Source organism: Petaurus breviceps, unplaced genomic scaffold, assembly GCF_028583685.1.
Source record: "Petaurus breviceps papuanus isolate PSGF00001 unplaced genomic scaffold, PetGlider_PUasm1.0 91133, whole genome shotgun sequence".
NCBI classification, from domain to species: domain Eukaryota; kingdom Metazoa; phylum Chordata; class Mammalia; order Diprotodontia; family Petauridae; genus Petaurus; species Petaurus breviceps.
In genome coordinates, this window is record NW_027187419.1 from 97,522,658 (window position 1) to 97,538,039 (window position 15,382).

The 15,382-nt window shown below is 35.2% G+C and overlaps 1 protein-coding gene across 2 annotated transcripts in view; it reads right to left on the bottom strand.

Annotated features, from left to right (window-relative positions):
• LRP2 (LDL receptor related protein 2) overlaps positions 1-15,382 on the bottom strand; it is a 264,762-nt gene that overhangs the window by 63,722 nt on the left and 185,658 nt on the right. For both annotated transcript variants that reach the window (XM_069080640.1, XM_069080638.1), the window contains exons 50-56: positions 13,531-14,047; positions 9,304-9,456; positions 8,420-8,590; positions 4,615-4,838; positions 3,089-3,266; positions 2,014-2,210; positions 653-898 (exon numbers count right to left, since the gene is read on the bottom strand). In XM_069080640.1, the coding sequence (XP_068936741.1) occupies positions 653-898; positions 2,014-2,210; positions 3,089-3,266; positions 4,615-4,838; positions 8,420-8,590; positions 9,304-9,456; positions 13,531-14,047 (1,686 nt within the window). The remainder of the gene's footprint in view (positions 1-652; positions 899-2,013; positions 2,211-3,088; positions 3,267-4,614; positions 4,839-8,419; positions 8,591-9,303; positions 9,457-13,530; positions 14,048-15,382) is intronic.

Sequence of the window (15,382 nt, forward strand, 5' to 3'; positions counted from 1 at the left end):
AGTTTTCGCTTCTTTTCTCATCAAATTCTAAACTGATCAATCTTCACTAATGTGCTTAATTACCCTAGGAGAAATGTGGTTTCCAGAAACTGAGCACCTGAGAACTGGGCATGTTTACAAGACAGTTGGCAACCCTTTACCCTTTAGTCTAAAAGTTAGAAATGGGAACTGGGATAAGACATGAAGATACTGATTGATGAGAAATGAGATTAATGAGAACAACAGCAGCACCTGGGGTTATAGGAAAGCTGCCAGTTCCTAATGCCCAGAGTCCCACATCTTTCCATACCCAAATCTGTGTGGCTAAGAGGTTCATGCTAAAGCTTAAAATGAACTTCATTCCTGATACTGAATATACAATGTGATAATAGTAACATTTATTTTAAGGTGTGGAAGTGCTTTACAAGCAACACCTCATTTGAAGTCTCACAACAACCCTTCGCAATACTATTAAAGTTAATATTATTAATATTAACCCTGTTTTATTGAGAAGGAAACAAGGGTTCAGAGGTTAAGTGACTTGCCCAGGGTCACATTAGTGTCAGAGACAAGATTCAAACCAGGTTCTCCTGATACGTGTCGTACTCTTGCCCCTGATTCCATGCTGCCTTCCTTATACAGAATCAACAGAGATTCAGGAAATGGCACTTACTACATTCATGGATAGGCTCATCGGAATGATCACCACAATCATTGTCCACATCACACTTCCAGGACTGAGGAATGCAGCGGCCATTGTCACACTTGAACTGGCCTGGCAAGCAGGTCCTGCTGGCACAGTGAGCACTATCTTCATCAGAGTTATCACCACAGTCATCCTCAGTGTCACACTGCCAAGCTTCAGGGATGCAGCGTTTGTTTGCACACTGCCACTGATGGGTCTCACACTGGTGATTCACTGAAAAGATCAGATATTCAGGGGAATGTTCTGCAGGTAGTAAGAGCCCATAATTCTTGTTTATTTCAGACATTTCTATAGGACAAGAACGTTGCTTTTCTTCATAAAGGGCCTATCACAGAACTCCTATAGTACTTATTGTCTGGAGCACTCCTTCTAATAGCCTATTATGATGTAGGAGTGACCTTGCAATTCTCAAACACTATTGTAGATTAATGCAGGCTATAGCAAGTCTTATCAAGTTGAAAAAGTCTTGAAAGCCTAGGAAAGAATTGTATCGATCATTTGAAAGATACCCTGGCTAAATTTGGGGGGGATCATCATTAGAGCATTAGAAACTGGGTGATGAAGCTTTTTGGACACATCAATCAATAAACCAATGAACTAATAAATATGCTAGTATATGCTAGGCACTGGTATGAATAAACATGAATAAAAATAGACACGAAAGAAAAAGTACTTTTGCTCAAACTTACAGTCAATAGAAATAATGTATGGAAGGGTTGAACACTACATCACTGGAATAATAGCAGCTAGCATGTATATAGTCCTCTAGAGTTTATAGCATGCTTTATTAATATTTTTTCATTTTATCCTCACAACAACCCTGGAAGACAGGAGTTATAACGATTCCTTTTTATTTTTTAATTTTTTTTACAAATGACGAAATTGAGTCAGCAGAGGTTAGGCAGACTTGCTTAAGAGTAACAGAGCTATTAATTGCCTGAAATAAAATTGGAATTCAGTTCCTCCTGACTAGAGGTCTATCATAATACTCACTGTGCCACCTAGCTGCCTCTCAGATAAACTGATGAATGCTTCAAGTGTAGAAACATTGTTAGTTGTGTTTTCATTATAGAATATAGAACTAGGAACGAAGAAACGGATTGTCTCTGTTTCCCTAGCTCTAAAATGGGACACAGAACACATGTTAAAGAATTTGTCTTATAGTGAACTCAGGCTTTCCAAAGCACCTTGTAAAAGATAGGGGGAGGTCAGAGACCATGTCTTCACCCAGTTCTTGGAATTAGTTCTTGGTCTGTAATGTATATCATGATAAAAAAAAACAACCAACTTTAATAATGATTGATGATAATAAAGATGATTCAGCATACCACAGAGAACATGATCCTCATCTGATCCATCAGGACACTCCCTCAGGGTATTACATAGGAAATGTGGATTTGTGCAATTCCCGTCACTGCATTGGAACTGTCCAACTTGACAATATCGCGGTGGGCAAGTTGATGGTTCATCTGAACCATCCCTGCAATCTCTCTGTCCATCACATTTCCACCAGATAGGGATACACCTACCAAGACAGACCTACGATTTACCTTCTATCAAGTAGCATTTCCCTGCTGTGATCACAAAACACCAGAAACGAATGAATGTAATGAAAGTGGAAATTTATTATTAAATGTCAAGAGAGGACATTAATCCTTTCATAATTTCATTTAGACCTTGAAGTTAATGAATTAAGTCTAAGTTACTAAATGTACATTAAAAGGGATAATATAGTTAACAAATGGATGAGAGAGAACTCAAAGGATGGTTGTCAAGATTCAAATACATGATCATAATATGCTTCAAAAAACTAAAATGATACCATTGGTCCAACAGCATGTATTCTGAATTATTTTATGAGTTTGTGCTAATCCAGCCATACTTTCTAGCTTGTTTCTCTTTATGATCAGTGGCTTAGTGACTCTCTCATGTTAAGGGCAAAGCATGCAGCCATGAAACAGAGTAATGCTAATTGATCTATGTTAGAGATGAAATCAAAACTATACTTTCATTAGTATAATGCCCAAAACAGCAAAGTCAAGAAGTTCATAGTAAAGAATCCACTACTAGACAAAGAACAAGCTATGAAACCTATGATCAATGAATATTCATTGCTATTTTTATAAAACTATTTTATATACTCTGCCCTTAAAATTTATTAAACTTGACTGATACAGAAAATAGCGCTAACTTCCCTATTAAAAAACAACCCATTACAAAACAATCATGATGATTTGGACTCAAAATTTCTAAAGAGAACCATCTATAATTGCCAACTCACAGCAAGCAATGGGACTGTCTGAACCATAGTTGAAATAGAAAAAAAACTTAATTAATTATAGATCCCTAAAATGGAAGACCTTGAAGTGTGATGAGGAGGATGTTGGGAGGGAGATGACATACCTTTCAGTGTCACCACACAAGAACTGAGTGCTAGAGCACATGGGCAGGCAATGTGTCACACTGCCAAGTTGGAGAGTCTGGAAATTATCTGGACATTCACAGGTGAAACCCTGTCCACCTGCTTTGATGAGGCAGAGATGAGAGCAGCCACCATTGTTGGTACCACAGGGATTATTTACTAAGGGAAGAGAAAGAAAACAAATAGTTCTTATTAATAAAAAAAAATGCCACTCCTAAGATTGTTTGATTGTCCTAACTAAAATTAAGACTCTACCTTTAATAGTTTCTCTTATAAAATCAGAAATGAACTTTTACAGTTATTCTGCCTTGCTAACAATTCATAGCTGGGGCTAACTACAGAATTGTTTAAGTAAGAGGTGGCAAATAAAATCCATCCAGGTACTATCAGTAGTACAAAGTCAATCTTCTAGCTAGAAAAGATATTAGGACCCAGTAGACAAATCATGAACATCAACTCATATCCATGTGTTCAGAAACCAAATGAGATCAGAATTCATCTAAAAAAATTAGGCACACATAAATTGAATGCATTATTCCTTTCCATTTTCAATAAAACATTCACGGGGTTTTCTTAGGAACTTTTGTTTCACGGAGAATGGTAAGATTATGAATTTCAGGCAGACACTATCTTTTCTCATTCTAGTGATACAGATAATAACAGAAGAGAAGGGCTTTGGTCCTGAATACTTAGCAGGACATTGACAAATGGAGGAAGAGTCTGTGCTCATTTTTAGGCTGGTGAGACCATGAGTGGGCCTGCAGATGTTTGTGAGCCTCTGTGTAAGACTGCTGAAAAGTCACCTAAAGAATATCCATCTCAGAAATGTCGCGAGTACGATCATATGCACAGGTTCAATTTGACAATACCTACCCTTTTTCTAAATCCTAAATTCATCATTCAATGCAATGCCATTTTCACATTTAAGAAGGATGAAAAGAGTACACATTCAGCATGTAAAAATACTTCCACCAAGAAGGCATATAAAATGCCATCCATCCACAAAATTCCAAAGAATCCAACAAAAGGGCTTACATAGGAGCAGCAATATTAAGCACACATTGGGGAGGAAAAAAATTTCCTCACCTACATGTTTCTGAGACAATAGAATAAGGTGCCCATTGCATTAGTCTGTCTTAAGCTACTGAAGAGCATTCATACAGCTCCATATGCAAATAGGTACATGACATTTTTTTAAATTAAAACTACAGAATCTCCTTCCCTAGGGAGCTATTACAAATTAGTTGATCTTTACAAATAGGTTAAGATTTAAGAATAAAGTTTTCAGATACAGTCCTGTATTCCTGTAGTCAGGGAATAGACCCATGACCTCTAGCAGACTTCCAAACCAACAATTTCGTGATACTGAATATGCATATCATCTTTGAAAAGTAGAAAAAGCTCCTAAGATTAAGATTTTATATTTACAAGAGACGAACATAAGTACTACCTAATCTGAAGCAAAGGTAAACGGTAATAAGAGCTGATTCTATAAATATCTGCTCACCAATCGGCTGTCTGTATGGGTGGTATACATGGATATCAAACGGTCTATGTGTTGTATTCACCAGCACCATTCTGCCCGACCCATTATATTTGTTCCCCTTTTCAACTGTTCTTGTGTTCCAGTCAGTCCAAAATATAGTATCTTCAAAGATTGTAATAGCAAAGGGATGAGGCAAAGTCCCATCAAACACTGTGTGCCGATGTCGTCCCTCCAAATCAGAGAATCTGAGGCAGCAGAAAAAAAAGTCTTACCATGATAAATGCCACCCAATGAACATTTACTTTATAAGATAACTAAAATTTTAAACCAAAATAATTTTTTTTAAAACTAGCTAAACTCAAAATGACATTCTGTCTGACTGGACAAACTATAAAGTTAAAGAAATCACGATTTCAAAAGAATATTTAAATATTTAAATACAAATTTAGAGACACCTAAATGATAGCCACTGTCTAATCATAGTGAAAATTTCTCTTTGATACTTGGTATAGAGTATAGAGAGTTGGCCTTAAAACTAGGAGGCCCTGGGTTCAAGTTTTACCTTTGATATATATTGGTCATATAACCATTCAGGGCAGCTAGGTGGTACAGTGGATAGAATTCCCAGTCTGGAAGTCAGGAAGACTCATCTTCCTGAGTTCAGATCTGCATTTAGACTCTTACTAACTGTGTGACCCTGGGTAAATCACTTAACCATGTTTGTCTCAGTTTCCTCATCTGTGAAATTAGCTGGAGAAGGAAATGGTAAACCACTTCAGTAACTTCACCAAATAAACCCCAAATGGTATCACAGAGTTGGACACAACTGAAACCAACTCAATACCACCAAAGACAAAATATAATCATTGGGTGAGTAACTTAACTTCTCAACAGTCTAGGTACCTCTTTAAGACTATAAGTTGCAGAGAAGGTGACAATACACACTGAGAAAGGTTAATTTCCTCATCTGAGAATTCCCCATACCAACCAAATCATGGGTCTAATCCCTATCCCTCTTACCCGACTTATTACTCTTCTTCATATTCAAACAGAAGGGAAAAATTCATAGCATAGAAACATAAAGCCAAATGTTGTCTTCTTAAAGCTTTATTTCTCTGTGTATAAACATTTCACAAGAAAATTTAATCCTTTGAGCCACTAAAGTAAATATTTGACCTGAGTTAAGTCACAGTTTAAGGGTCTAATCTTCACATATCTAAAATATAGCCATTTTGCATATTTTAACAGTATTTTATGATATTTATTTAGTTCTTGTAACCTCTAAGGAAAACTTGGGTATCGTAAATATTAATTTCCAGATTAATAAATTGAAATACAAACTAACTCTGTCATTTGATTCAGATGATACAAGACATCCACAGCAACGCTCTCAGCCTTCCTCTGTGCCAACTTGGGCAGATGGTTTCCTTTTCGGTGTGATTGGTAAAGTGTGAATAATAATGCTTACACTACTGACCTGGTATGGTATTGAGGAAAGTGCTTTGGAAACCTTAAAAGGCTATATAAATATAAGATGTTCTTAGTATTACTGTAGTGCCTTCAAGTTAGGCGCCCTGAGCATAAAAGTAGCTACTACTCTCCTCTCACTCACAAGGCATATCAGGAAATCAATGTGCCTACTGGCAGACATAAGAATTATCTAATAGACAACTGCAGAAAATTTACAGAAAGCTTTGAGGCTACATAAAATACTATATTTACATACATTATTTACTTCTATTATATCTGACAAACTTTCAGAACTAAACAACCCTCCAAAGGTTTGAAAGATCTTGGACCAACCAAAAAGTTATAGGATCTTCTTTGGGTATCCTTTTAGCTCAAACAGCTTTGAGGATGGAGGCTCAAATCTGGGAATTCAGGTGGAGGTGTATTGAAGGACAAATTCCCTCCACCAATGTAGACCACAATCCATTGGTAACTTCAAGTCTTAGACTATTACCTGGAACTCTAAGAGTATGTGACTTGCCATAATAGTTTAAAACTGGGGATAGTGAAGAAATTTCAAGAAGATAACAGAGAGGAAAGGAGGAGAGCAGTGAGAAGAGTACTTGTGTGTGAACTGGATGATTTGTCCTCTTCTATGTCTTTGGTCCTTCCCTTTCACTCTTTTCCTCTTAGCCAGTGAGATTTGCTACATAATGCTGAGGCAGAAACCAAAGCTTCAGAGCTCTACAAAGCTGCTAAAATAGGAATGACAGCACAATAAGATGAATGAGTTATTCCACTGTTGCTGCTGACCGTGGCTGGCTTTGCCTAGGAAACATACTTGTGCAGCCAGCAATACTGCAGTCCATGTAAGTCATATGTATTTTATTTAGTAATATGTATTATTGTCTTGTTCTTTCATTTTTCATTGAACAATACATCTTTGGTTATATTTCAGAATATCACATTTGGCATAAAACCTCACATGTATATTTAATTAGCGTAAATGAGATTTTATAGGAAGACATAAGGAGACACAGACTCATTAATTAATTAATTTAAATAAATTAATCTCATTAACATGGAAAATAGTCCCCAATAGCTAATGAAAGCTTTTATTCCATATGAAATTGTCATGGCTAAAATTTATGCTAATTAAATACGATGTTGTTAAAAATTTCATTCATAGGGGTGGCCAGGTGGCACAGTGAGGAAGAGCGCCGGCCCCAGCATCGGGAGACCCAGGATTGGTTCCAGCCTCAGATACTTGGCACCCACACAAAATAACTAGCCGTGTAACCTTGAGCAAGTTACTTAACCCCAAATGCCTTAAAAAAAATTTTCATTCATTTCATGTCTTGAAAATATGCATGGTTTGTGAAATTTCCTATGTGTCCAGACTTTAGAGACACCCTCCAAAATCCAATTTAATAAATGATGGAATCTACTGCTATCTAAAACAATGATTTATCAATGAGAAAAGGTCCTCCTTCCTATTTTAGTTTTCTATAATACAGAATTATGTCACCCAGAGGATATAACAATAATTATTATATCTTTAACACTTTAAGATTTATAAAGCATGTACATCACAAGAATTCTGAAAGTGCAACTAGAATTATCTCCACTTTTCAGATGAAAAACTGAGGTGCAAAGTTATTTTTATTATTAAAAATAATAAAATTAATAGGATATGTCTACTAGGTAATGAAAATTTTGGTTGATCATTCATGAAGACCATCCACCAAGAATGATATGAGTTGCAGTTCACACTGATCGAAGGATGAAACCAATGGTCCTTGAAGATCATAAGATAGGATCATAATATTCCTAAGAGGAAGATAAATTAGTGGTGATTGGATCATAGGATCACAGATTTAAAATTGGTGGGAACTTCAGAGGCCATCTATCTTTATTTATTCTGTAAAACTTGAACTCAGTCAAAAGGCTGCACCTGAGGACCTGGAAGACCACATGTAGCCTCAAGGTCGTAGGTTTCCAACCCTTGATTCTAGTCCAACACACTCATATTACAGATGATGAATTTAAAATCAATCTGCCACTGTCATTGTTTTCTAAAGCTTCAAAAAATGTGTTTCTCAGAACAACTCTATGTGGTGGATAATATAATTACTACTAATTCCCACCTGACAGGTCAGGAAACTAAAATGTCAGAACAAAAATATGGATGAAGTGGGTCCCCTAGAACTTCATATAGAGGACCTTATCAAGAGGTATAAATATAAACACATCATCATTGATACATTGTTATATATGGACCACCTACAAGTAAAAAAAATTAATAAAATCAAGGTTCAACCCCTGATATTTGGTATGAAAAGTTACCCAGTTCCTTTATTCTTCTCTATGTACGTACTCAATGTAGCTCAGGTGGGCATCAGACCAGTATAACTTGTCATTGGTGTAATCAATGGTGATTCCATTGGGCCATGATAACTTGGTAGAGATTATCACAGTTTTATTGGTTCCATCCATGCCCACTCTCCCGATGTACGGTCGGTCTGCCCAGTCTGTCCAGTAAACCTGTCTATTTAGAAAAATATTTTTATCAGTTTTTGGATATAAAATCTGATAGCAAGACTAATGACTTCCTTTTGTTCTGTTATAGGGTTGTAGCATAATTTTTAAAATAGAGATTTTTTTTTAAATCTGAAGGATTTTAAAATTCTGAAGGAAGAGGAAATAATTTTAAAATAGTGTGAAAGAAATAAGGGAAATGAGGAGTTGGGACACCCGAAAGATGAGGAGGACCTCATATCAGGAACTCTATCATTATTAATCTAATTAAGTATTTTGGCCCCATACCTCTTTGTGTCAGGTCATCACTTAACTACAGAAGTAGCAAGGTGTCTTATCACAAAGAAAACAAAAATACCACCAAATATTATCTCAGCTGCATAGGCACATAAGTATACCTTTAACTCCCAATTTAGCACCAATTACTCTCTGAATTTTATAACTATATTCCTGAGAAGGGAAAACTCAGTAAAGACAGTGCTAGTGGGGTGGCTAGGTAGTACAGTGAATAGAGCACCAGCCCTGGAGTCAGGAGGACCTGGGTTCAGATGTGGCCTCAGACACTCGACACAAAAAATAGCCGTGTGACCTTGGGCAAGTCACTTAATCCCAATTGCCCTCCAAAAAGCAAAAAACAAACAAAAAAAGACAGTGCTAGAACAGTCTTTGCAAACACATATGAAGGAAGGGAAACCAATACTATTTAGAGAAAGAAGGCTATACCCATATCTTGGATGAAGGACAATCCCTCTTGGATTCTGGAAGCAGAAGGTGTTGTTGGAGTCTACACAGTGTTCAGCTAGTTTTCGGCGAAATCGGCCATCAAGATTGGCAACAAAGAGGCAATTGAGGTAGGCATCTAGCCAATATAGCTTTCTGAAATGGACAATGAGAAATTTTCCAAACAGCTATTTTATCCAGGCTTCTCACACAATATTCAGTACAGACCAACAAAGAGTAATGGTTGGAACCACATATCCAGCTATTAGGAGTAGCAGCCAGAGATAGGAGAGAAGTCAAATATGAGGAATTAGTCTTTCTTAAATTGAGGTAATTTGGAGTGTATGATATTGTGCTATTTAGAAAGAACTATTTAGAAATAAGTATAAGGGTGGAGTTGAAACCAATCCATTATGCTCTTCTGCTTTGATTAGGTAAAAACACTTTTTGATTGATTCAATCAGAACTGAGTGTGAACAGGTCCTGTACATCTCTTTGACTCAATCAAAGTCATTTGTTTAAGAGACTGAGCCATACTCTAAATAATTTGTACAAAAGGGAGAAACCATCTCTGAGTGGGAGGGAGAAGAAATTCTGAGAAAGCTTTCCCCTTTTATATAAATATCTCAGGGAATTATCTAGTCTCTAATACAATGGCTTTAATTGATTCAAGAAGACATGGTTTCAGCTTCACCCTCACACAAATATAAAAGTCTGGGACTATTCTGTACATGAATAATCTGATCATTTTCTTGGTTTCTCATTTCCTTAGTGGTCTGGCACCTAAAATAGAAAGGATTTTCTAGAAAATTAAGAGGCATGTCACTGAAAATACATGCTTGGAAAGTTCTGAAAGGCAAGGGGAAAAAAGAATGTTTCTTTAAGTTACAAAATATTAGCCCCATCACATTAAAAATACATTACCTAAACAATACCAAGCTCTCATTATATTTCATTTCAATAAAACTAAGAAGATTTATAGACCCAATGGAAGCTGCCTCTTCAGACCCTCCTGAAGAATACCTTAGTTACAATTCCAATCCTGTTAATGCCATATAGATTTTTTTTTGGTGATTGGAACAATGAAATTTTGTTATAAATATAACCAAATTCTAAGAAATTTTCATCATCAGCTGAGCTATCCTTATTAAGAAGTATCATGTTTGAGTCTTCCAGATGTCCACCATGAAAATAAAATGAATAGCTTGTTTCTGAGTGTGCTGATCTAGTACCAGACAACAAGGGAACTTAGAAAATATTGTGGATGGTCAATATGCATGTTTGTTTAGGTAGGTGAAAGAATGAAAGTACATAAACTTATACATAAACATGCTGATTCATAGGATCATATATTTAGGATTAGAAAGGACATTAGTCATCATCTAATTCAACCCCTCATTTTGCAGATGAGGAAGCTGAGGTCCAGAGAAATATGACTTTCGCCCATAATAAACAGCAGATGTAGCATTTGATCCTCCAGATTCAATGTTTTCTTCACTATACCATGCTGCTTTCCTTACTCAGCTAAAACTTGTTATGAATGAAGTCATAGGCTCAATCTTTTTATAGGCCATTTACTTTCCACTGGCCCATGATCATAGATTCCTCCTAACTCTAACTAACTATCTCCTAGCTTTATACGACAAAGCATGAAAGTGCATCAGAGGCTCATGCAAATCCCTCCCCCTCCCAAAAATTTAAAAAACTGGAAATAAATGTGTATATATCCTACTGAGTGGATTAATGATATTACATTTTATATTAAAAACAGCACATTGCTAGTATCAAGATTGGAGACTCTGGAAACAAAACTTCTTTTTCAGCAATGGGCATTCCCAATGGCATTGGAAAAAAACTCACATTTTCAATGTCAGCCAATTTGAATGAGATCCAAGAAATTTCAGCTGCCAATTTTATTGGATTCTATTTGCTTCTTTTTGATCAAAAAGAACATTGACTAACTGAGCTACCTTTTAGGTATAGAAGAAAATGTGGTTGTCACTCTCCTGCATGGAATTCTTCACTCTAGCCAAGTGAATGCCCAAGAGTGGATAATGACTGGCAGCAACTTGGAATGTCATTATGCCACTTAGCATGAGAGAAAGGGGGGGAGGGAGAATCCATTAATTTCAGGGCCAGTATAGTTTACAAAGACACTGTGTCTCTATCAAATTCTACCTATAGAAAGTTAAGTCATCGATGACTAAAATTACTGAGTAATATGATGTAATGGAAAAACATTGGACTATGGAAAGAGAACAGTTCTAGTCTTGAATCTGTTTTCAATCAATTATGTCTCTTTAATAAGATATAGATCTTTTTCCTATCTGAGTCACTTTATCTTTCTGGACCTCAGTTTCCTTACCTGTAAAATTAGAAGACTAGATTTGATAAGCTCCTTTCCATATAGCTAACATTATGTGATTCTATATCTTCTCCTTTTTTGGAATATTTAAGAACTCAGCTGCTAAAAGGCAAGGGAAGACATGGCCTCTATTGTATTCTCAACTCCACCCTACCCCATCCTAAATTATAGTACTTTCATATGTCCTACGTATGGAAGAAGAAGGTATTCAACACCTCTATTTACAAAGACATATTAATAGCTAAAATTCTTTACCTTAAACAAAGTCTTCCTCCAAGAGCACTGATAGTCAAATATCTCTCTAACTCATTGCAATTAAACAAAAGAGTCATACAACTACTATAATCATATCCCCACATAACACTGTTTTGACTAATGTAATTTCACAATAATTTAGCATGTTATTAGTATATTAGTACATTATATATTATAAACAAACCCTATGATAAAGTCACAAAACCCACAATGTAATAAATTGTCCATTTAAAACATTATTCCTATAGAACTAACTACTCAAATAACATTATTAATAACATTATTTTGCTTAATATTATATTAGTATGTCAGTTAGCCATGTTAGGCAGAGTATGCCTACTTATCCTCTAGAGAGCAGAATGGAATAAAAATTCTAATATAGAATTTAAACGTCATGAACAATCTTGAAAAAATAAGAATCATGTGAAAGACACATCTAGAATCATAAGACTATAGCATCTAAGAACAAGTCAGAACCCCTGATAAAATTTCAGAGTTTTATCAAGTCCTTATAGACTACCATCCTGGTTCCAAAGAAGGCACAAAAGACATTCCACTCCCCATTTTACACCCAAATTAAGTCTGTTAAATTGACAAAGGAATGGAAATGACTCTCATCATCACTACTGATCCTTACTACTGGGAAGTTTTCTGAAAGTATTACTTTTCTTTCTCATGCTGTGATCCTTTAGCCCTTCTTCAACCTTCCCATATTCCAAAATATGATGGATACTTTTTTTTCTTTTAAATGGGTCATTGGACTAGAGAACTGTGATATCCAAAACAGATGAGCCAAGAAGTCTGAGGCATTAAGGAATAAATCAAAGAAAGAAGCAAAATAAACTATGTTCACATTATAGAAAAATAGGAAGAGATGAATTATAATTTAAAGTGAAAAGACAGTAAATGGGAGAAAAGTGGAAACTAGATGTCCAACATTAGAAGAATGGCTGAACAAATAGCCTATCAATATAAAAAAAAAGTTATATAGCCATTAAGAATAACAAAGTGAGGAATACAAAAGAAATAATGATCAGGTGTAAAAGCAATGCTTATGAACTACAATGATATAGATATATAGTTATATCTATAAACACATATAGTTATACATACATGTATAGTTATACACATACAAATAGATGTATAGTTATTTACATGCATATAACTATACATAAATGTATGTATAGTTATATATAAAGAATTACAAAATGATTCAAGACATTGATGCTAAATTTACATTGTTACTTGTATTTTAATTGCAAATTAAATTTAACATTAATACATCATCACATAATTCAAATTCTACTTAAGACATTTACTAGCTAGGTGACCCCGGGCAAGTCACTTAATATCTACTTGCCTTGGTTTTCTCATCTATAAAACTGGTATAATAATAGCATCTATTCTACAGGGTTGATGGGAGAATCAAAAGAAATAGCACATGCAAAACAATATATAAAGGCTAGCTATTATTATTATCATTATTATGTTTCTAGATAAAACTTTTTCTTGAAGTTCTAACTTTGCAATAGAAGTTTTTTTTTAATTCATCAGTGATGGCAACATTTAATATTGATTTCATATTTTAGGAACATTATAAATACTCTTACCTGGCAACCCAATCAACAGCCAAACCTTCCCCAGCAGGCAGATTGCTGTTTATGACTGTCTCTTTGTTTGTCCCATTCAGAAACATTCTCTCAATGACTTTTCTTTCTAAATCAATCCAATACAATCTCTTTTCTACCCGATCAAAATCCAATGCCACTGCCAAGCCCAGTCCTTGCAAAATGAGGGAGTAAGACTGACCATCTGCAGTCAAATTTCTCAGATAGTAGCGGTTGCTAAAAATGAGGTAGGGTGAAATGTTACTGTTTTGTCGGCATCTCTTTCCATCTGGTTCCCGGATGTAGCCTCGGGCACACTTACAGATGTAGGACCCAGCAGTGTTCTCACACATCTGGCTACAGACAGATGGAGTTTCGTTGCATTCATCAATATCATCACAGGTCTTCTTATCAGACATGAGTTTGTATCCAGGGAGACAAGTACAGTAAAAACTAGTCTGTGTATCTGTACAGTTGTGGTCACAGCCACTAATTGAAGGGTCATTGCATTCATTAATGCCTACAGGAGAAAGATATTAATTATTCACACACTTGAAACAGTCAAAAAGTAATCCATTATATATCAGCAAAAATGAATATATCTGTTTGATTAGAGTCAGTTGTCAATAATCCATGCTTGTGGTAATAGAGCATTGAGCATTACCTCACACCCATCAAAGTTGCAAAGATCATTAAAAATAATGAAACTCAATGCTGTCAGGGTTGGGGAGGAACATGTACACTCATTCATTTCTGATAAAACAAAAATATTTTTGGAAAACCATCTGAAAGTATGCAGTAAAACTTCCCAAAATAGCCGCATTTTTTGAGCTGATAATTTCATTTTCATTAATATACCCTGAAAATATTATCAAAGTATTTCATAGCTACATTATATATCAATTCAAAAAGGAAAAAACTATAAGTAATATAAAAGTATAAAAACGGAGGAATAGTTAAAATATTATGGTATATTAATGTAGTGGAACAGAATAGTATTAAAAAAAAGAAAATTTGAGAAATACAACTAAATTTGGAAAGATTTTTCTGAACACATAAAGTGGAAAAAGGCAGAACCAGAAAAATGGAGTATGCAATACCTATGACCATGTAAAAGGAAGAGTGAATGGAAAAAATATTGTTGATGAGGGTTAAGCAGGAGTGATTGAAAATTTATTATAATACTTTTATGTATTGAAATTAAGGGATTAAAATGTGGTTACTAAAACCAGTTGGTCTGGTTGTATTGATGCTCAGTTAAAATTTTGTGAAACTTTTTAAATGTTTTAAGAAAGCAAGAATTACATATATTTATGAAATTCAATAATAATCTGAAACTTCCTTTAGCCAATATTTTCAACTTCTTCCCCCATTCTAGGCATTCATCAGAGCTACTAATACGTAATCAAATTCATTGACTGACTAGAGTTTTCCCTCCCAGCTCTGTCCACCTTCTGCTAGAGGTACTAATGAAGCATGAAATGACCTAGAGATGGAGAGCTACAGAAAAGAGAAAGAAGAGAAAAGGAAAAATTAGATCGCCTTCCAAATGGATAATTAAAATAAGACAAAAGTATTTTATTGCAACTAATGTTATAAAAAATGGCCAGCTACTGGGGATGTAGGGAAGGAGGTAGGGATGGGAGTATATAGGGAAAAGAACATTGTATGAGAAATTATTTCCTGGATTTTAACATTCACATTTCATAGAACTATAAGTTAAGAAGAAATCTCAAGAGATCATTTGCTCTGCAAATATTGAGGTAAACTCTTTTTCAAAATAAAATTCCGATTCTGAATAGAATACAATAGAAAATTTTATTGCTCAAAAGTAGGTGGCATAGTGAATAGAGCA